Source organism: Hyla sarda, chromosome 1 (genome assembly GCF_029499605.1).
Source record: "Hyla sarda isolate aHylSar1 chromosome 1, aHylSar1.hap1, whole genome shotgun sequence".
Classification (NCBI taxonomy): domain Eukaryota; kingdom Metazoa; phylum Chordata; class Amphibia; order Anura; family Hylidae; genus Hyla; species Hyla sarda.
In genome coordinates, this window is record NC_079189.1 from 506,559,300 (window position 1) to 506,583,374 (window position 24,075).

Below are 24,075 nucleotides of genomic sequence, written 5' to 3' on the forward strand. Positions count from 1 at the left end.
TCACACTTGCTCTACACAGGTTTCGATAAATCCCACCCTAAGTGTACAAAAGAAGACAAAAACGATTCATATAAGATTAAACATTACAAAGCTATCGCTGAAACCAATAAGACAGTTATGCTGGAAGACTCATCTCCATCATCATCAGCACCTAGTGAGGAAGAGGACGAGTTTTCGCCTCCAGCAACGAAAAAATTAAGTTCAAATCTAAGATTAAAACCTCTAGACACTCACGTCTACTAGGGATGGAGAACAGCCATGTGAACGCTCTTAAGGTGGTCAATGATACCGCAGAAAGAGGAATTGCTCTGACAAAAAAGTTTAACAAATCGTTCAGGAACAAACAACAAAAACAATTCTTGTTGAGGGTAGTCGAGCGTCACAAAAAAGTCATCACCAAGTGAACAAAAGAAGGGACTGCATCGTTCAAAGTTGATTAATATAACACATGTTTTGCCTATCATACTACCTATTGATCTTAGTGTCTAGTTTTAATATTATTTTAAGTTTGTGATTTCTAGTTTTCCCAATAAAAGAAATTAACATTTAAAAATCGTATTTGTTGCCTACCTTTACAAAACAAAAGTGTGCAACCTCTAAATATTATCCAATCTCCTTGAAATTTGGCACATATATCTTTTACATTACTGAGACTCGGGGTGTAAGCAAAGTCTGCAAAAATGTTACATTTAATTTTTTACCTTATAAAATGAAACACCCTAATGGAGACATATACGGCAGGGTTGAATTGTCCTGTGATTTCTTCTATATCCGGTTCGTGCGAAAAGTCGCAGAAAAGTCACACGTGATAAATTAGTTACCACTGCACAAAGTGATCTAAATCAGATCCCTTTGTGATCATGAAAATTAAACAGTGTAAATGAAATGTTGCAGGATAAGTCGCACAGGACCAGCCTGCGATATTTCCTGCGAAAAATTTAGACAAAAAAGCCATCTAAATTGTTTGATAAATTCCCCCCTAAGTTACTATGTTATTGTAGCCGTATTGAGAAAAAAATTTAAAAGAATGGAAAAGAAAGAGACATAATTGGCATTTGAGAACAATAATACGTGTCTATCTGTGGCAGAGCTCTTCAAGGCATTGATAAATTATTCATACAATAATGCATCCCCTACTGTACATTACACAGTAATAAAAAGGCTAAAAAGTCAGGAGGTGCATGAGACTATATCACAATAAAATGCTACAGACCGAAAACCATAATTCTGTATAACCATCATTAAATAAAACAAGTATGGCAATTGTATATAATATTAGTAATAAATCAGCAAAATAGTAAAATCTTCTGTCTTGGATTTCTACTGGGTTCACAGAAGCAGCTACCTACATGCTGAACTCTTTCCACATCCTTAGCAACCTTATATAAAACACCACTAAGATTTAGGCCAATATTCTGACATTTCAAAAAATAGAACTAGCTTCTGATGTAAGAAAAATATTTAGCATTTTAAAGAGAAACGAATGAACACCTGAAAATGAAAGATCCGCTGTGACTCGCCATCCTGCTCAGTAACCTGATAATAGGTTCTCCGCTTTCCATTTTCAAAGTCAAGGACACAGGAATTTGGAAACAATATATAAAGAAAGGAAATTCTTTTGGTGTAAGCATGTATATAGTACATCTCCAAAAGACATGATTTATTATAAGGAGGAAGAAAAATCCCCATTGTGCCATGACCTACCATTTTAAATAGTATGACATGATCATACTAATAGATGTGGGCACTAAACAGGAAATTCCACCCTATTAAAGGGGTAATTCACAATCCTATTTAGGGCTCATTCCCCCCAAAATACAATCTATTTCAAATGAAAAGACTAGATTTTACACCCCAAATATCTCAATGGTACAAGTTTGCCTTTACCTCTATACTAGAGGATACATCCTTCATTATTCAGTTTTGCTCAGTCTGAGCATGCACAGTTCACGAATGCTATTGTTCTATAGCAACTATCTTATGTGCAGTAAGATGGAGCATGCACAGTCCTTGCTCTATACTTGGTCTTTGCTGTACAGTGTGAGTATTTGCATTGTACATCTGCTGTCTTCATTATAGAAGCAGTTCTCTTCATCTCTGTATGAGCTACTCAGTTGGGGCACAGCCGAACAAGCACTCAAACACCTGTGGCACTTTATTTCAATAAATTTCAATATAACTTTGTCACATCGTGTTGCGTGTTGACAATGCACAACGTAGTACCAGTATCAGCATTAGAAAAGCTGCTACCATCCCGTGCCATTTCATACCCCCCCCTTTATCCCACCCTGTTCCATATCATCCCCCTGTGCCATTATATTCCCCCTTCTCTGATGCTCCCTGTGGATTATATTTGAGCCCCCCCTGTGCCATTATATTTCAGCCCCCCCCCCCCCCCCCGTGCCATTATATTTCACCCTCTCCTCCTTTGCCACATCATTCACTGATTCACCAAACCCCCTTGCCCCCGCTTTTACCTGTTCTCTTTCCCCATGTGCACTCCAGCAGGCTCAGGGGCTCGGCTGCTATGTTGCTGGACCGCATCCTCGGTCCTGACGGAGATGTGCGCAACGAGTGATGTCATTGCACGCGCCTAAGCCGGGACAACGACGTCCTGCGCTGCTTGCTATAGGCTGCAGTATACAGCTGCAGTCTATAGGAGTTTAGTAACACAGCAAGAATGATTGCCCCGTTATATGTGAATTCCTCAGGCATTTAGCCCTGCTTGCCCAAAGCAGGGCTAAATGCCTAAAGAATTAGCCTGCCTGGCGCCCGAAACTGCATGTCCCGGGCGTCGGGCGATACAATTTCCATTTCCCTGCAGCAGAGAGCACTGGGGTCCAACTGAAAATAACTACTAAACTTCCTCTGGAGCATGCAGCAGCAGATACTTAGTGGAAGGCTTAATTTTTTTTTTTTAAATAGAAGTAATTTACTAATCTGTATAAATTTCCGGCACCAGCTGATTTGAAAACATTGTTTTCTCTCCAGAGTACCCCTTTAACTCAACGTTTCTTTGTAGAACTTTTGAGTATGGGATTTCTATAGTAGACAACTCATTTAACTCAAGGCTGCTGACCATTAATGGTAAAATAAGGACTGTGAAAAATTGTATAATGGTTCTAACTTTTTCCTGGGAAAAACTGATTTGACAAAGAACATCTCGACCATAACCATTTTTTATTTTTTTTTCAATATACAGAATAGAACATAATGTGACTTTTTCTAGTATGAACATCTTGCTAATAAATACCAAACAGAAGATAGAAGAGATGAGAAAAAGAAGTTCCTACTTTCCTGCTAACAGCGTGATTTTTTATTAAAATTTTTTTTGTACTTTTTAACTAATGGTATAAGTCTGGCCATAGGGCATGGCTTCATGTCCTAATCACTTCCCAATACTATGCCATCCTTTCCTATCCTATGAGAAAAGTATGATTTATAGAAAAAAATGTTGTAGAATCTTTAAAGGGGTACCCCAGTGGGAATTTTTTTTTTTTTTTTTAATCAACTGGTGCCAGAAAGTTAAACAGATTTGTAAATTACTTCCATTTAAAAATCTTAATCCTTCCAGTACTTAGCTGCTGTATGGAACAGGAAGTTCTTTTCTTTTTGAATTTCTTTTTTATGTCTGACCACAGTGCTCTCTGCTAACACCTCTCTCCATGTCAGGAGCTGTCTGGAACAGGAGCAAATTCCCATAGCAAACCTATCCTGCTGTGGACAGTTCTTGACATGGACAGAGGAGTCAGCAGAGAGAACTGTGGTCAGACAGAAAAGAAATTAAAAAAGAAAAGAACTTCCTGTGGAGCATACAGCAGCCGATAACTACAGGACAAATTAAGATTTTTATATTGAAGTCATTTACAAATCTGTTTAACTTTCTGGCACCAGTTGATTAAAAAAATAATCATTTTACCACTTCGGTGAAAAACATTTTTTTTTTTTTTTTTTTTATCAACTGGTGCCAGAAAGTTAAACAGATTTGTAAATTACTTCTATACAAAAATCTTAATTTGTCCAGTAGTTATCGGCTGCTGTATGCTCCACAGGAAGTTCTTTTCTTTTTTAATTTCTTTCCTTTAAGTGCACTAACCACCACTTCTGACAGCTGTATGCATGACTACCACTACCAATATGAATGGAATCTTGCATGATCTGGGCTCAATGATTAATACCATACATCATAATAGACGGATTTAATATAATTGCCAGGCTAAGAGCTGAGGACAAGAGTTGCATGCAGAACATGACACAGAGTTTGCTGCAATTATCTTTCATCGGATGGTTAAGGAAAAGGAATTTAGGTCTGTAGCCTAAAATTATAGTCTATAGAGGGAGTGAAAATCAACAAAACATGGATATTTATTAAAAGCTGTTTGGTAGACCCAATAAAGGAACACTTGTCTTTGAAGCAGAAACAAGATGTTGAAATATTTTAAATAGTGAACGCTTGTCTTCCTTTCATGTTGTTAACCTCATTAAAAGAATTAAAAATCCTACTAATTCTATGTATCAGCCAGCACATACTTGCCATTTCTGAACAATGAACCCATATTTTAGTGCAAGTAACCGGGGCCATAAAACAGGAATGTTCCAAAAGAGAGGGAGAGGAAATGGCAGATGGGTGATGTGCCTTCCAGAGAGGGAAGGAACATCTTACATCTTGTAAATATAGCTACTATTTCATGTTTCTATGTAAAGCGCAATACCTTACACACTATAAAACATACAGCACTTCCCATCCAGAGGCATATTGTAACTGAGTGATTTACCATCATCTTACATGACAGAAGTGATTCAAGGTGGCCAGCAACCAATTGCCAGCGAGTAACCTGTGCTGTTTCTAGGCACTCTTAGCCCCTCTTCCTAAGGACAAGGCTTACGAACATGGTATTTCTATAAACTGACATAAAGATCCTTCCATACAATACCCTACAAAGCCACGGAAATAAAAACCCAGCGTCCTCAATGCTGAATGTTAAAGGTAAACTACGAGACAAAACATATAGCACATATTCCGATCTACTGCATAATAACCTATAACGGAATTGATATTTGTAGCCATTCCCAAAAATATTTATCTCTAGGAGTAGAATTGCTTAAAGAGCACAAGTGTGGAGGGAGGGGGGCATTGGGGCACATGCGGGAAGTACAAACACCTTAAGACAGATTTACTATTGCAAGTGTGCTAGCATTGTGGTGTAGTTGTAGTATGCGCCCAAAAAACTTATACATTTTTAATTATAGACACTTTTCCATCTTGAAATAAAAATGGGTGTGGCCTTGATAAAAGGGGGAACAGCTTCAACAAAAGGAAAGCCATTTAAAATGCAACACTGTATCCCAAAAATGCTGGTGAATTTTAAAGGATTACTCCGCTCCCGGGCGTCCGAAACATTTAGTTGTGAATGCTGGGTGGGGCTTCCGTGGTACAACCCCCCCCCCCCCCCCCCCCCACACACACACACACGGGCGCCACGCCCCCTCCCATAGACTTGCATTGAGGGAGCGTGACGGCCGTCATGCCTCTTCCCATAGACTTGGATTGCGGGGGAAGGCGTGATGTCATGGGGGTGGTGAAGCCCGCACCCAGCGTTCAGAACTAAATGTTTCGGAAGTTGGGGAGCGGAGTACCCCTTTAAGCTAATTAATAGCTGGTCTAAACTTGGAATAGATAGTTTTATAATATGACACATTTACAGCCCAAGTCACTGTGATGAATCTGGCACATTTAGGCTGCGTGTTCTTAGGGCCTTATTACACAGATTGATTAGCCAACAAACAAGCAAACACTTGTTTGTTGGCAGATCGGGTAGTTTTTACCAGTCAAAAAAAATTTCTTTTAGTGAAGAGAAACAGAAAGAGGTACAAAAGAGGTACAAGAGATTAAAAGATTTGTCATTCATTTTTAAGGGGTCAATACAAAAAGAAAAAAAAAATTATTCACCTACCCTATCCTCTGACAATGCTGTTTCAAGCTCACTGGATGCCTATTGTTCACCACTCTATGGTTCTGTCTAGACACAGAGAAAATCCCCAACAGCCAATCACCATCTTAGGTGGGTCACCACTGTGGTCAGTGATTGATTGCACAGGCATTTCCTATGTGTCTAGATTGGGCCAGAAAGTGTTAAGCAGCAGGACCCAAGTGAGCTTGGAACAGCAGTGGCAGAGAAATGGGTAAGTAAGAAGTGATTTTTTTTTTTTTTTTAACCCAGCCCCATTTTTTCCTCAACAATTTCATGTGCTTCTGTGGGAATAAACTCATGGATGCCATATTACTCAATTATAATAAAACCCTTATGAGAAGAGCTCTAACTTCACAGTCCATCCATCTAGCTATCCATTTATCCATCCATCCACTGGATCAGTATATTAAAGGCAAATATGATTCATAAAGAAGTGGGCTTCAAAAAGCTACTCCAAGCCTGATCCCATGACCTTCTTACTAGACTAATGATGTTAAGAACCAATATATAAAAAAAAGAAGATTAACAGAAATGAGAATAGTCAGATCAACATAGAAGCATTGAACATGTTCCACAAATCAATGAGTTTATTTAGCTTTTTAAATGAAGCAAGTGGGCTGTGACATCCATCTCCAATGTCACTGTATTATCAGGATATATATATATATATATATATATATATATACATATACATACTATACATATATATATACATATATATACTAACTGAGTACCCGGCTTTGCCCGGTTTTTCCTTCCTCATTCTTGTTGGGAGGTAAATCAAAAAAGGAGGAAGCTTTTGACTTCAAATAACATCCCCCATATATTGTTGTCATATCCCAACCCCATATCCCGGCCTCCTATCCCGTCCCCTCCTATCCCGTCCCCTCCTATCCCGTCCCCTCCTATCCCGTCCCCTCCTATCCCGTCCCCCCATCTCGACCTCCCATCTCGACCTCCCATCCCGTCCTCCCATCCCGACCTCCTATAGCGTCCTCCTATCCCGACTCGTAATATGTGTACCAGGTAATGAAATAGCTCCAGCCGTACGGAAATTATTTGGAAACATACATTTCCCATTGATTTGCATGGGACTTTAAAAAAAAAAACCTGACCCTCACAAATGGGGGTAGTTAAGGGTTAAATTAACTTTCCTATATTTTAAGTGGACTTATAAGTAACATGTGACCAAGTATTATCGAAATATCTCCAGCTGTTTGGAAGTTATGCAGTAACATATATTTCCCATTGACTTGCATGGGACTTTAACCTCTTCAGGACACAGGGCGTATGGATACGCCCTGCATTCCGAGTCCTTAAGGACAGAGGGCCTATCCATACGCCCGTGGGAAATCCGGTCCCCACCGCTAGCCGGTTGGGGATCGGAGCCGGATGCCTGCTGAAGTCATTCCGCAGGCACCTGGGCACATCACCCAGGGGGGTCCGGAGACCCCGCCATGTCAGCGATCGGAGAAAATCGCATGTCAATTCAGACATACGATTTTCTCCAATTCCGGGCTGATCGGGTCTCTGGTGACCCGATCACCCGGAAAATAGGGCTGATCGGAGTTGTCAGCAACAGCTCCGATCAGCCTAAGGGATAGGAGTGAGGTCGCAGAGCTGCAATCTCCTCCTATCCCCTGCCATTACTCAGAACGGAGTTCTGACCAATGGCAGCGCAGGACAGGGGGCAACCCCCCGTTCTGCCCGCCCCTGGATTTCGAGGGGATCTGGAAAGAAGATGGAGGCCGTACCTGCAGGAGAAGATGCCTGGGGACCTGGGATCTTTGCTGGAGCCTGCTGGATCCTTGCTCAGGTAGGGAATCGATGGGGGGGGGGGGGAGAGGAATTGAAAGTGAAAGTAAAACAATCTTTACTGTGGCAACCACTAGGAAGGCCAAACTGCAACTCCCAGCATGCCCAGACAGCCAAAGGCTGTCTGGGCATGCTGGGAGTTGTAGTTTTGCAACATTTGGAGGGTCACAGTTTGGAGACCACTGTTACAGTGGTGTCCAAACGGTAGCCCTCCAGATGTTGCCAAACTACAACTCTCAGAATGCCTCAACTGCCCAGGCATGCTGGGAGTTGTAGTTCTGTAACATCTGTCCCTTCAGATTTAGCAATTTTCATGAAATTTTTGAAAATTGCTGCTCTACTTTGAAGCCCTCAAATTTTTTCAAAAAGCAAAAATATGTCCATTTTATGATGCCAACATAAAGTGGACATATTGTATTTGTGAAGAAAAATAAAATTTATTGTGAATATCCATTTTCCTTACAAGTAGAGATCTTCAAAGTTAGAAAAATGCAAAATTTTCATGAAATTTTGGGATTTTTCACCAAAAAAGGATGCAATTAACGCCGAAAATTTTCCACCAAAATAAAGTAGAATATGTCACGAAAAAACTATCTCAGAATCAGAACATTCGGTAAAAGCATTTTCGAGTTATTAATTTGTAAAGTGACGGTGGTCAGAATTGCGAAAAAGGGCTCAGTCCTTAAGGTGAAAAAGGGCTGCGTCCTTAAAGGAGTAGTCCAGTAGTGAACAAGTAGTGAACAACTTATCCCCTATCCTAAGGATAGGGGATAAATTGCAGATCGCGGGGGGTCCGACCGCTGGGGCCCCCCGCGATCTCCTGTACGGGCCCCCGGCAGCCCACACGAAGGGGGCGTGTTGACGCCCGCACGAAGCGGCGCCCGACACGCCCCTCAATACAACTCTATGGCAGAGCCGGAGCGCTGCCTTCGGCAATCTCCGGCTCTGTCATTGCGATGTATTGAGGGGGCGTGTCAGCCGCCGCTTCCTGCAGGGGTCGACACCCGATATTTGGCCGAAGAGCCTGGCCCCTGTACAGAGAGATCGCAGGGGGCCCCAGCGGTCAGACCCACTGCGATCTCAAATTATCCACTATCCTTAGGATAGGGGATACGTTTTTCACCACTAGAATACCCCTTTAAGTGGTTAGACATAAGCCCCGCCCGTGGCAAATGGGGGTGAGTAAGGGTTAAATTACCTATCCTGTTTGTTGTTGACATATAAGTAACATGTGTGCCAAGTTTCATGTTAATATCTTTAGCCATTTGAAAGTTTTTGTGGAACATACACACATACATACATGTTGAGTTTTATATATACCTACACACATATACAAAAATATAGAAGCAGCACACCACAGGTAGATTTCAAAGGAACGGTGAGTTTATTCCATGATGTGAGAGACTACGTTTCTCCAGCCTCACGCTGGCTTTCTCAAGCTGGAGAACGTAGTCTCTCACATCATGGAATAAACTCACCGTTCCTTTGAAATCTACCTGTGGTGTGCTGCTTCTATATTTTTGTATGCATTGAGGAACCAGTGGACCGAGGTTCAGAATATGCGGGCACCCCGATTTCTTTTTTTCTACATATTTTTCTATACATTTCTGGAGGTGCTGTTCTTATTGGATACATATATATATATATATATATATATATACACATATATACACACACACACACACACATTTACAAGAAATACTTACCCTTTTCACCTGGTGGTATTACAGTGTCCATAGACATCAAAAGATAAATGCCAGCAATCAGCGGCTGCCTGGGAGTAATAAAACAGACTTTTTTAAAGAAATGCAAGTCAAATGGAAATAAATACAACACAAGTACGGACATTTTAATTGAATATATATACTATCCCATAGTAAACAATACTAGCAGATAAAGATTAACTAGTGTCATTATAGCTAAAGTGTATTTTTGTGAAGATGTGTCTTGGGTTTCAGTTCCAAAAATAAAACCTTTCCTATTATAGAATAAATATGAAAGTATAGACTGGCCACAACGTTCTTAGGTTTCCATAGTAGTTCTTTATATTTCTTATGGGGAAAAAGTGAAGCCTACATTGCTATAATTGCCATAAAAAATATCACAACCTAGATGGAAGCCTAATAGATTAATTATAATTGAAGGCAATTTGTTACTTACTAATGATAGTAGGTATAGGGATATGACTGTATCCTTTTAGACGAGCCAACCCCCTTCCCTATACGATCAATCTCATAGAAAGCTTAACTATCATGCAGGACCCTACTCGTTCATGCAGCCCTTTACTTTTATCATTCTTTGTAGCTGCCAATCGATTTTTATCCTGCCAAAACAATGAAATCAGCCAATAAATGAGCATATACTTGTTTATTGGCTGATCACTGGGCCTACTACAAATGGCTGTTTACAAGACTGATAGACAAGGAGTGAGGATTGAAGCAACATAGTGGCCTAACGGTTAGCAATGTTGTCCCATCATGCCATGTTTTTTGGTTCCAATCCAACCAAGGGTAACATCTGCATGAAGCTTGTATGTTCCCCATATGATGGTGCAAAACACTAAAACATATAAGTTGCTTGACTACCTAAGAAATGGTTATTTGCCAATTGTAAGTATGAGTATGATGTGAATGGTAACTATCTCTGTACAATGCTGTGGAATATGTGATATATAAGAAACAGGAAACAAAATAACAAACGTTGTGCTCCCTTTAACTATGCCTGTAACTTATAACTATTCTCTGCACCTGCCTTCCAGCAGTCCACAGAACGTTTAAAATTCCTGGGCAATCTCTGCAGCCCAATAGTCATGCAATCAGAAGGTATACTGGAAGTACCATAGACTTGCAGGGGACTTCAGATAAAAAGCCCACTTTCTCTCAAGGGGGTGGGTTAGGGTTGATTTAACTCTACTATATTTTTAGTTGACTTATAAGTAACACGTGTAACAAGTTTCATCAAAATATGGAAGCCATGCTGGAATATATATATATATATATATATACACACACACACACACACACACACATTTTGTGCATAGTAATACAAAAATAATTAGTAATATTATTTGGGCAAAGATGTATAAAAAATAAAAATAAAAATAGCTATAATAGTAGCATGAAATTATTCGTGATAATAGAAAGACACTTACTTTTTTAGGGTGATGTCTACAGTCACTCCTGTACAGTCTTTATGTTTATCTACAAAAATAAAACACAGGTGGTGACTATGCTGTTGTATATCAGAAAAAATCTACATGCAGAGGCCTCAGGATAAGCCACTAAATGAACACAGGAAAACCACGAGCTCAAAGTCATATGGGTCACGACGAATCTCAGAAAAATCTCATCATCTTAATACATTGCACTCCAAGATATCGGTTCAGAAGGCACGTCTTACCACTGACTAGGTCAATACTGCAAAATGCATTGCCTTCACGTTGTGGTGGTGAGAAATGATTCCCAGCTATCTCTGGTAAATATTAGATCCCTTTGGTGGACAATTTAAACGTTTTATATAAGCTCTCATGCGTCTCTCTCGATATCTTTTCAAGGGTTGGTAAAAACCTCTATTTACACTTTGTTTTTAGAAGGCTTTTATAGTTCTTTTTATCAAAATAACAGTGTGAAGAATGTACATATTGTGAAGAATGTGATATTTTTGTTAGTAAAATGGCCCACATTCCTGTACTGTTCTTCTCCCCCATGCATCTGATAACCTCCTGGTTTATTTTCTGAACTGTGACCCTACTGATGCCAGGCAACAGAGCACACACTTTCCCACAAACCTCCTTGCTTGAATACACAGTAGAGACTAACCAGCAATATGCCCTTGAATTGAGCATGTCTGACCATCTTAGTGAATGATGGTCGTAACCAATGGCAACTGGGCAAAACAAAGAAGGCTCATGGGAATTTGTAAAAAAAAAAAAAAAAATATATATATATATATATATATATATATATATATATGAATGAACAATGGGATTACTGCAAACACCAAAGGTCTGGTAATTGCAAAGAGGGCTGCATTTTCTTTCACCAGTGAAAAGAGATGCAACGTCTGGCTAAATTACCTTTCTTAAGAACGCTATAGCCGAAATGAGGCATCTCTGTTCACTATGGTGGAATAAAATTTAGCCCTTTTTAAAATGACCAGACCTGTGATCACACCATTCCTATGTGGATTCCATTTCCAGTGTGACAGACTGGTTATTCACCTGCATAACCGAAGTGGTTGGGTGTTGACTCCCTTTGAACATTGTATCTCAATCTGTACATTTTCAGAATTGTACATTGTAAATATGTTTAATTTCATATAATGTATCATCTTAACCCTATTTATCTTTGTGATAAAACCTTTGAAAAAACTCAGTCCTTATACAGGTGACAATATCAGTAATTTCATCATTAAGAATTTATAGTCTGTACAACTAAAGTGACGCAGGACCGTGACATCTGGAGAAGCAATGTTGAGGTCTATAGCCCCAGGCAATGATGAAGAAATGTTGTTGCTAAGTGACAGAACAAGCTGTTCATGCAATTTTTAAAGTGGTCTGACTTATGTTAGGACAAAGCACAAGAGCCAGCAGTGTGCTAGTGCTAAATTCAGTTAGTACTGTATATACAGTACAGTCATCAAATGTAGCAATTATTATGTTTAGGTTATTTTATTTTCCTTACTGCAGATTTTCACCTTTTCTTGAGAAAAGCTACAAATCTAAATGTTATTTCCAGCATATTAGTAACATACATTATAGCTATAGAGACAGAGATTTTATATATATGAACTGTATGTATATTTAAAACATTCTGGAAAATTTTGGTACCCTATACAGTCTTTGTTTGTTGACACATTTATACCCAGTGGAGACCAATCTCTTGAGGCATCCGAATACTAAGTTCTTGCATTAGGCATTTAGGATGATATATTACAAGTATGGTACACAATATATTTCAAATTATATATCCAATAATGGTCAAGTGCAGATACCCTTTAAGGAAATCCTGCACTAACCTTATTAAACAGGGTAAAAGTACGGCTGATGCTGATAACAACACTGTTTACTGTATTTTGACTGGTAAAACAAAATAAAAAACAAAACAAGCACTCCCCTTGTGTATCAAAAGGCAACCAGCAGGCAAATAGTTGAATAGACTTACTGGATGTGTTGGGCTCAGAGCACATCTATATGTGCATATAGTATTGCAGTGGTTTGGTCAGCTGTCTCGGATCTGTCGATTTCCTCCTGGGATTCTGAAATGTGTACATTAGAAGAGACGAAAAGGATAGGCGCTTCTCCAACTTTTTAGTAGGTTTATTAGTAAAACTTCTTGAAAATAACGATAAAAGCACTTCACAAAGCGTTTTTTTGGTTCACACTGAACCCTTTATCAAGTATGTGCCTCAAGTATGTGCCCATACTGGATCACTCCGAACTTGTGTTGTGAAGAGCTTTTATCTGTATTTTTATGAAGTTTTACTATAAAAAAAAAACTACTAAAAAGTTGGAGAAGCGCCTATCCTGGATTATATTTTCGTCTCTTCTTTTGTTTAGTTTTTTTTGACTGGTGGCAGTGTTTCTGGTTATGGACTAAAATAAAAAACAATATGAAAATTAAATTCTTGGTGCACTTGGAGCATTCCCTAGCTCCTTGGTGCACTGTTATGCCAGCCTGAATAGGTCCTGTGCTACATACCCTTCGTAAAATATTAATTCCTTACTCTACAAGCATGTAGCTGATACATGCTCTGAGATCATCAGCACTTATGCCCGTTTAGAACAAGGAATTAATATTTATAAGGCAGTGTAGCACATGGCCGACATGTGTGGACATAACCGCGCACCAAGGGGCTAGGGAATGCCTCAAGTGCACTAAGAAGCTTATTTGCATATTTTTATTTTAGTTCATAACTCAGGAACGGCTCCACCATTTAAGAAAAATGGTAAACACCGTTGGAATCACTCCTGCTGACAGATTCAGGGTGGTGCTGCTGACAGATTCCCTTATTAAAGAGAACTTTTTCGGTCTTCGGGCCTCAGGATTGATCGCCACCGACCATGACTGTTTTCCAGTCACAGGGAAGGGGGTGTGGAGGCTGCCAGTCATGTTTGCAGTGGCCTCTCCTAGCAAGGCCAGAGTGATTAACAGCCTGAGTGCAGGGCTTTAGTTAATCAAGCCTGACTGCCAGGAGGGGCAGCCATGAGTCTGGCTGGAAGCTGCCACGTTCCCTCCCCAGTGCATGTCATAAGTGGCTTTCACAATGGCCATCAGTTTATTCTCACATCCTCTCAAAGTATTCTATTCATAGTAAACAATCTACTATAAATAGAGTTATTATCAATCTACTTAATAACCTACATCCCACATAAAATGTAGTTTAAACTGAGTAAGAGAAGCTGCAATTGCTTAAATACGCAATTGGAAATGAGAGATTAAAATATAATTTCATGTTTAAGCAAAGTAAATAACATCAGTGTACAGTAAATATTCAGTTGCTAATATCAGGATGTATTCACTTAATACTGCAACATAAGACCTCTCTTCTCCTGAACAGGATCATTTCAAATACTGACCTTTTTGCTTTAAGAAATTGCGTATGCCAGAGACAATAAAATAAAAAAATGAAACCCACTGTACTAAATTAATGGAAAGGCTTTACATTAGCCGCTTTCATATTGATCTCCAGTTCTTTGTACGTGCGGCATAAATCAGAAAACCATTTCCAATTACAGAGTTCAAGTGGTCATTGACATGCCTTAATATAATGTTAACTATATTCTAGTCATCTAGGCTTTATCAAAGGTCTTTTTATATGTCACATTAAAAAGACAAAACTATTACTTTTCAGAAATTTAAAGGAACGATATACTGCAGTTATTAGGTGTAGCTATAAAAATGTAGGATAGAGCAGTGAATAAAATATAATTTACTATACATATAGGCTACATAGCAATATTTGTACATAACTTACCTAATTCTCCAGCTATATTTTTGTTTAAAAGAAACCTTATGTAAGTATGTATAGATTAGAGTACACCCTCACATTTTGGTAAATACTTTATAATATATTTTAATGTGACAACACTAAAGATATGACAATCTGCTACAATATAAAGCAGTAAGAGAACAGCCTGTATAACAATATTTAATGTTGTGCCCCCTCAAAATAATTGAACAAACAGCCATTATTGTCTAAACCTTGTCAAAAAAGTGAGTACACCCCTAAGTAAAAATGTCCAAATTGGGCCCAGTTAGCCAATTTTCCTTCCCCGATGCCATGTGACTTGTTAGTGTTACAAGGTCTTAGAAGTGAATGGGGAGCAGGCTTATTAAATTTGGTGTTATCACGCTCACACTCTCTAACATTGTGAACAGGAAGTTCAACATGGCATCTCATGGCAAAGAACTCTCTGAGGATCTCAAACAAAGAATTGTTGCTCTATATAAAGATGTCCTAGGCTATAAGAAGATTGCCAAGACACTGAAACTGAGCTGCCACACAGTATGCAAGATCATAAAGCAGTTTCACAGAACAGGTACCACTCAAAACAGGTCTCGCCGTGGTCAACTAAAGAAGTTGAGTGCACATGCTCAGCGTCATATCCAGAGGCTGGGAATTAGACATATGAGTGCTGCCAGAATGGCTGCAGAGGTTGAAGGGGTGGAGGGTTAACCTGTCAGTGCTCAGACCATATGCCTCCCACTGCATTAAAAATAGTCTGCATGGCTGTCATCCCATAGGAAAGCCTTTTTGAAGGATTATTCACAAAAAAAGGTTGCAAACTGTTTGCTGAAGACAAGCAGACTGGATTACTTGAACCATGTGCTGTGGTCTGGTGAGATCAAGATAAACCTATCTGGTTCAGATGGTGTAAAGCATATGTGGAGGTACAGAAACAGGTGTGTCTTGCATACAGTCAAGCATTGTGGTGGGAGTGTCAAGGTTTGGGGGCTGCATAAGTACTATTGGAACTGGAGAGCTACAGTTCATTGAGGGAATCATGAATGCCAACATGTACTGTGATAAACTGTAGCAGAGCATGATCTAGGGCTGGGCAGTATACCAGTTCATACCGAATACAGAAATTTTTGTCCTGCACGATATGAATTTTTCCCCATACCTCGGGAATGAATGAATGAATTATCAGCCCGCTGCACTGTCCCCACATCAGAACTAATCATATGTGACCCGCGAGCACTGTTCTGCTTCTTCCCCCCACCAAAAAAAAATAATTATCAGCCCAGCACTGGCCCCATCGGGGTAAATACTACATATCACCCGCAAGCGCTGCCCTCCTTGTCCTCCTGTTTGTTGCAGGCCACCGGTGCTGACACTCTATACCAGTGATCTTCAACCTGCGGACCTCCAGATGTTGCAAACCTACAACTCCCAGCATGCCCGGACAGCCAAAGGCTTTATGGCGAAACCGCCATAAGTTACAAAAATACCGTGAAACACATATTTGCTCATACCGCCCAGCCCTAGCATGATCCTCCCCTTTGTAGACTGGGGGGACACAAATCTATTAAACATTTATAGCATAAATGTCCAGATCGTGACACTTTATTTTTATTTTTTTCTTCAATGAACAACTTTACCAAACTCACCTTGGAATGCTTTGATGTCCCCATAATGAACTTGAAGAACAAAATAATTGATGCCTGAATTTCCTCCAACTCTGAATCCAACATCTAAAGCAATAACAGACAAATATAAATGGCAGAACTATACAAAATGTAAAATCTTGTGTCTTATTCTAAAAATCCCCTCTTGGTTCACACAGGCATACTTCAACAAAACTAGTTTGTTAGTGTAATTGCAGGTCATAAGATTAAAAAAAATAAATGCTACAAGTTTACTCTTTAATTGGTGTGGAACATGTTCGTGTGCTTAAATCATGGTTTTCATCCTTTTATAGCTCCTAATTGCCTTTTTTATGTTGTTTACACAGCATGCAGTTCACTGAAGAGGGGTGATCCTTGCTTGTTCTCTCATCTCAGGTGGGAAATTTCCCCACTTACTCAGAGCCGACAACTGGCTGCTCTGTAGCACCCCAGGCTCACACAGAAGGCTGATTAATAAGCAAGGAGCCTCACAGAGCCCTGCTTATACTGTCCCCACTTCCTATATTTAGTGTTGTCACAGAGACAAATAGGCAATAACTGCAGTGACAAGACAGTAGTGACCACAAGTGGAAAAACGTATGAAGCAGTCCCTACCTCAAAATATACACATTTTTTAAACCAATGTACAAATATACATTTAAAGCGTACCAGTCAGATCCAACAAAAAACATTTTTTTTAACATATCACTCAGTAGCTAATCCTGACCATGTACATTTTTATGTGTCTAGCACATTTATTTTTTTTATTACACTTTTAATTTAATTTAGCTCACTAGTGTGAATTCCTCTCAAAGGGAGGGGGCGTGACATAACTTTGCAGGTCTCCGCCCCCTCCCTCAGTATGCTGTCTGCTCACATGTCCCCTAGCATTAGCAAAACTACAACTCCCAGCTTGTCCTCACTGACAGTAGCGGGACACAAGCTGACAGTGGGGAGGATTTTTCCTCCAGCTGTGAGCCCTGCGCTCACAGCTGTCAATCAAGGAAGTGTGTCCATGACATAGGTGATGAAACATGGACACAGCAGGACTAGTATGTGTCCAAGCAGGCAGGGGGACAGTTGTTTGACTGGCTTTTTTAGTATGAAAAACTGAAAATTTTCTAATGAAAGTAATTGCAAACCTATCTGACAGTGCCCATTTAATGTTATTATCTACATTATTTAAAACATTTTGGAAAATGAAAGTGCCCATTTATGATTATATAGGGAAGGAGACTAGATTTAGATTTCAGATTTATTTATTTTTTTCAGTTTTTATTCCATAAAACACTGAGATAACTTTTAAAATTCTAAAGGTGATTGAGGTCTAACCTATTATTGTATGCTGGGAGAATTCAGCATGTTTGTGTGTGTTCTGGTGCCATAAAAGCAGATACAATTGGAGCCCTGCTGCTATTAGAGTTGCTATGTATGAAATGTCCTAATATATTATTTAAAATAGCCCTAATGGAGAACTTTATATGCTAAACTAACACAAACACACATTTATATATAAATTTAAAAAAAATGAAATAGTTCTGCTGCTTTTGTTAGAGTCATAAAAGCCTGAGGTTTGCAGCATGCCTTCATTTTCCATAAAAAATGTAATATCAGGCAGAACTGTATGAAGTTATAAGCATATTTATATAACCAGTTACATTAGAATTAAATAAAAAAAGATGCGGATTGTTATAGTATATGGAGAAAACAAAGGGAGCAAACAGCAAGGAAAGGATCTTCTTTGCTGTTTAGCAAACAGTATGGGCACTTTCATACAGTCAATTTCTTTCATCTCATAAACAGGAATGGATCCCATTATAGAGAATTTGGTAACCCCTTAACTATTTTATGGTCTAGACATTGGTGATGACATATAAACTAATTTTACATAAATTCTTCACCTTTCAACATTTTACCAATTTTGAAGTACAAAGAGTCCAGTAACATTACTGAGCAAATGGTTATGGATATATGTATGACGTACTCTAAGAAAACCTTCCATAATGCAAATCAGGCCTCAACGCAGGAACTTTAAGATTCTAAGAACTATATAAACACTGTGTGATTCCCAACAAATGTGCCTCATTATACAGTATATTTCCAGGAAAAAGATCAGCAACAAAATTACAATGATGCATTATACATGACATATAACCCAATGAACGTTTGCACTATATATTTTATTACTGAAAGTGTCACAAAAATCTGTTTTAGCTGCTTTCTATTCCAGGGACCTAAATTCATTTACACATTTAGGGCTCAAAATAAACATTGTTAAAATGGTGAAATAAAAATGGGAAAAACTACTGCATACAGTGGATTTCCCTATTAGCATACGTATGACACAAACTCATCAAAATTTGATCAGTCAGGCTCTGAATATACCTACTCTAGAAGAAGCCAGTAGATGTGTACAGTTATGCATTCACTCCCTGGCTCACTGCAATCTCTTTTTCTAAAGTGTATGGAGTTTGCCCTTTGCAGAAAGACAGCAAGCCGGGGAGTGACGTGCATAACAGTGCCTCTCCTGGTTCATTCTATGAGATCGGTGTGAGTCAAAACAGTCAGGTGACAACTGATCAAACTGATTTTTATCTATTAGGTACACTGTAAGGCATCATACCACCTGCCACTCGCTCTCCACAGTTCAAAGAGACACATGCTAAGCCGTTGGGTTGCCAAGGCAAACCGTACAGTGCCTGGTGACTTCTGTGCACAAGTCCTATTCATTGGAATATATGCTTATAAAGTGAGAAATGTCTCAGTCCTTCGGCAGAGGGATAGGCAAAGTGAAAAGGCCCAGTTCACGTTACATATGCCACTGATGGAAGACTGCAACATCTCAAACTGTATAAGCATATAGTGGGATATGTTAGTAATAGGCTCCCATTGTTTAGAAAAAAAACTGTATACCATGCAGTATCATATTTAAAATTTATAGGAAAGGACAAGGAGTACCGATACATTTTTTGCATCTTTAGTACAATATGTGAGCAATATTTTGGGGCCCACATACGATTTTGCCCAGAGCCCTATCTTGTCTAAAATATTCATTCATTGTTAATTTTCTATGCAGTGGAGCAATAACCATGTGGTTGCAAAAATAAATAGTATCAATTAATAGTATTTGCATATACAAATGTATCAGTAACAAGTTAAACAGGACTATACCTTTTGGAAGCTTTTTTGGTGGTGCATTTCTTGCCCAAGCATACATAATACTCGATTTATCTGTGCAGGGTCCAGCTCCACAGTCCCTAAATAAAACAAACAGTTTGGTTATTCTTGATGCCAGATGAGATATATGATGATATATATATTTTGATTGATTTCTACAACATATATAGACTCACAAAATGAATTCACAGAGAATTTATTGTTAGATAGCAACTATTTTCAAGATCAAATCAAGCGACATATGTTCTTTAAAGCGTTCCTCCGGTGATTGACCTTATGGCATGCAGCTCATTTTTTTTATTTAAGCTTCTCAATCTAAGCTTCTTTGTATTGTGTGTGACCATGGTCTTAAAGAACCTTTCATTTGCACCTCTAAACAAAATTATCAAGAAATTTAAGCCATTGCAAGTTGACAAAATTCAACTTAATATTTGCTTCTACCCTCTATGCTTTGCAGGAGTGATCTCAGGAAAGTACAGCTGATACAGTTCTTTTCAAGGACACCTAGCCCTCAAAAGGGCAAAACTGACTTTCTGGGCAAGCAAAGTATAATAATGCCATTTTTTTTATAATGAAAAGTCCAATTCACACAGAGGAAAAGAAGAGTCTGGCACTGCTGCTAATACAGGTGTCCACTAGACTTACAGGCACTGGCTGCACCGCGTGGACCATATACATGGGGTGCAATCCTTACAAGGCATGTAATAAGTACGTGGAGTGAAAGTAGGAAAGGATGCACTCACCTGTCTCAGCTTGCTTGAAGAAATTTTTTTCACAAACGGAACAACATAGTACAGCGGGTAGAAACCGAGGAGCGGCCTCACAGTGACTGTTTCCTGCGCCCAAGCGCACTTCGGCAGCACGAGGAAACAGTCTGTCGCTGTGAGGCTGCTCCTCTGTTTCTACTTGCTGTACTATGTTGTGCTGTTGGTGAATACATTTCTTCAAGCAAGCTTAGACAGGTGAGTGCATCCTTTCCTACTTGCACTCCACATAATTTTTCTATTGACCGTATGTGAAATATATGATAAAAACTCCTATTGGAGCTATAAGGGTCCCTAGTTTGTATTGCCACTTGAAACAGATGAAATGAGCTCACTAGATCGCTAAGCCCTTTTCATTCTGACAGAATACAATAGCAAATAAATGTAGGAATGCCAGAAGAAAGTAGATAATAAAGTTTAGACAAAACACAAGCTAAATGATAGCAACAAAAAATCTGACTAAGATCAGGGTGACCATTAAAAGGTGTTGTTTGCGTTACATAAATAAAGGAAAAAAATGACTGATACATAATAAAGGGGGAAAAAAATGCTCTGTCCGTATCAGAAACTGTCCGGAGCAGGAGAGGTTTGTTATGAGGATTTGCTCCTGCTCTGGACAGTTGTTGACATTGACAGAGGTGTCAGCAGTGAGCACTGTGGTCAGACTGAAAATAACTACACAACTTCCTCTGGAGCAAGGTTTAAGGTTTTTAAGGTTTTTAAATAGAAGTAATATCTGTATACCTTTGTGGCACCAGATTTAAATTTCTTTTCAGCCTCCGGAGCGAACATCACTCCGGGTCTGATGAATCACGATCACGGGGCTGGCGTATCATGACATCACAGCTCCGCCCCCGTGTGATGTCACACTCCAGCCCCGTGATTATGATTCCTCAGACCCAGATCGATGTTCGCTCCGGAAGCTGATGATATTGGGGTGCTGCATCAATGATTGCGAGGGTCCCCAGCGGCAGGACCCCTGCAATCAGGCATCTTATCCCTATCCTTTGGATAGGGGATAAGATGTCTTAGGGCCGGAGTACCCAAGCCTATGGGAAGGGGCTTTACAGCCGCCATGCCCCCTCCCATAGGCTTGCATTGAGGGGGAGGAGCGTGATGTCACACGGGGGCGGAGCCGTGACATCCCGATACTTCAGCCCCGTGATCATGATTCATCAGACCCAGAGCGATGTTCGCTCCGGAGGCTGATGATAGCGGGGTGCTGCATGAAAGATTGCGGGGGGTCCCCAGCGGCAGGACTCCTGCAATCAGGCATCTTATCCCCTATCCTTTGGATAGGGTATAAGATGTCTTAGAGCCGTAGTACCCCTTTAAATAACTAATGGAGACAGATCCCTTACATATACAGGGGCAATTTCACTAGGAAATTCCCATCCTTGGTATTTTTCATACCCAAGCCCCTAAAACTGCTAGTAAAGAGCATCAAACTGTATCCATTATTATATGTGACTGCAGTGCAGAAACATAAGTATTTACATCAATAACAAATACAGTAGTCTCAAACTGTGCAATGGAGTCTATTGGAACAGAATGCCAGCAAGAAAAAATAAATTCTGCTCTGATATACATCTCTAATTCATTTATCTGCCTGAAACAATTTTCTGGCTTCTACTTAGATCCCCCACCCTCTTTTAATCAAAGCCGTAATTGGATCAGATATTGTCTAACATGCTATTACTACATACAATACGTGGCATGGCGCCAAAGTTTACTGCGTTTACCTACAAAGTCACAGATTTAGTTTCATCTGATGAATCGCTTGGCACATTTTCCCTTGTCTATTCTAAATTAGGAATAACGTAAACAGATGCGTTTATATATCTGAAAACTAAAGAGAAAGATTTACGGAGAAATATTTATAAATGGGATTCTACCAGCATCAATGAAAAAAGCATTCATGTGCTAGACAGTGTTACTAAACACTGAAAACTGCCAAAGCCATTAACACATTGGTAGAATGGCTTATCGCAGTATCTGAAAAAGCTATCATGGGAACGCAAAAGTGATTTATATACAGGCGGCAGACTAAATATATCAGATTATTGGTACTGATAGCAGTAACATTTTTCATTTTAGCGATTTAAAGAGTACTTCCCACTCAGTGATAACATACTTGGGTATATAAAGTTCTTTACAAGTATTTAAATATTGTGTTCAGCTATTTCTGCTTGGTCTTGGTCTTCAACTGCTAAGACATGCTGGGAGACTACCACAAATGGAAATAATTCCAATGACCACAAGTCTAACCCAGAATTTCAGAAACACTCAATATATTGTATATTTGAACTTTTATTCAGCATTGGGCTTTCATACACCGTATTCTGGGCCATTTAAAACTTTAAAATAGCAGTTTTCTGCTTAAAGGGGTACTCCGCCCCTTGACATCTTATACCCTATCCAAAAGGATAGGGGATAAGATGTCAGATCGCCGGGGTCCCGCTGCTGGGGACCCCCGGGATTGCCGCTGCGGCACCCCGCTGTCATTACTGCACAGAGAAGGTTCGCTCTGCACATAATGACGGGCAATACAGGGGCCGGAGCATCGTTACGTCATGGCTCCGCCCCTCGTGACATCACGGCCTGCCCCCCTCAATACGAGTCTATGGGAGGGGGCGTGGCGGTCATCACGCCCCTGCCATAGACTCGTATTAAGGGGGCGGGCCGTGATGTCAAGAGGGGCGGAGCCATGACGTTACGCTGCTCCGTCCCCTGTATCGCCCGTCATTACGCACAGAGCGAACTCGCTCTGTGCAGTAATGACAGCGGGGTGCCGCAGCGGCGATCCCGGGGGTCCCCAGCAGCGGGACCGCGGTGATCTGACATCTTATCCCCTATCCTTTGGATAGGGGATAAGATGTCTAGGGGTGGACTACCCCTTTAAAGCGTACCCATCAGATCAACAATTTTTTTTTTTAAATATATCACTCAGTACCTAATCCTGACCATGTACATCTGATTTTTATGTGTCTAGCACCTTTATTAATTTTTTTATTACACTTTTAATTTAGCTCACTAGTCTGAATTCCTTTCAAAGGGAGGGGGCGTGGCCTCACTGTGCAGGTCTCCGCCCCTCCCTCAGTATACTGTCTGCTCACATCTCCCCTAGCATTAGCAAAACTACAACTCCCAGCTTGTCCTCACTGACGGTAGCGGGACACAAGCTGACAGTGGGAGGATTTTTCCTCCAGCTGTGAGCCCTGCTTTCATATCAAACGTTTTTGTATCTGACAGTGCCCATTTAAAAAAAAATAAAAAAATAAAAAAGGTTAAAAATATGGCTTAAAGGGGTTATCCACCATAAGATGATATTAGCACCTACCCACCAGACAGTAATGGACATGCTTAGGAAGGATCTGCGCTTGTCTTTGGGTTACATGGTTATGTTGTCAGATTACCATAAAGATGTGGCTTTCTTTTTTGTCAACCTCAGTATTTCCTGTTGAAATTTTCTTTTTTACTACAAATCCCAGAATTCCACTTTCCTACCTCCCACACATCAGCCATCCCACCCATTGAACAACAAATAAGCTAGATTCAATGAAAAAGGTAAGTGCTTTCTAATCATGATGCCTCCAGCTGTTCCACCCATTGAAGCATAAAGGCTCCCTGTCATCACCTGACTAATGATGTCAGGTCTCGGCCGCACTGCATCCTGGGAAATACCCGAGACAGGAGTAATTTCCTATGCTTTTAAAAATGAACATCCAGAGCAAAGAG

General features: G+C 39.9%; 1 protein-coding gene across 6 annotated transcripts in view; it reads right to left on the reverse strand.

Moving 5' to 3' along the window:
* PAM (peptidylglycine alpha-amidating monooxygenase) overlaps nt 1–24,075 on the reverse strand; it is a 214,696-nt gene that overhangs the window by 103,727 nt on the left and 86,894 nt on the right. For all 6 annotated transcript variants that reach the window (XM_056537530.1, XM_056537532.1, XM_056537527.1 and 3 more), the window contains exons 6-9: nt 19,568–19,653; nt 16,400–16,483; nt 10,939–10,987; nt 9,494–9,561 (exon numbers count right to left, since the gene is read on the reverse strand). In XM_056537530.1, coding sequence (XP_056393505.1) covers nt 9,494–9,561; nt 10,939–10,987; nt 16,400–16,483; nt 19,568–19,653 — 287 coding nt within the window. The remainder of the gene's footprint in view (nt 1–9,493; nt 9,562–10,938; nt 10,988–16,399; nt 16,484–19,567; nt 19,654–24,075) is intronic.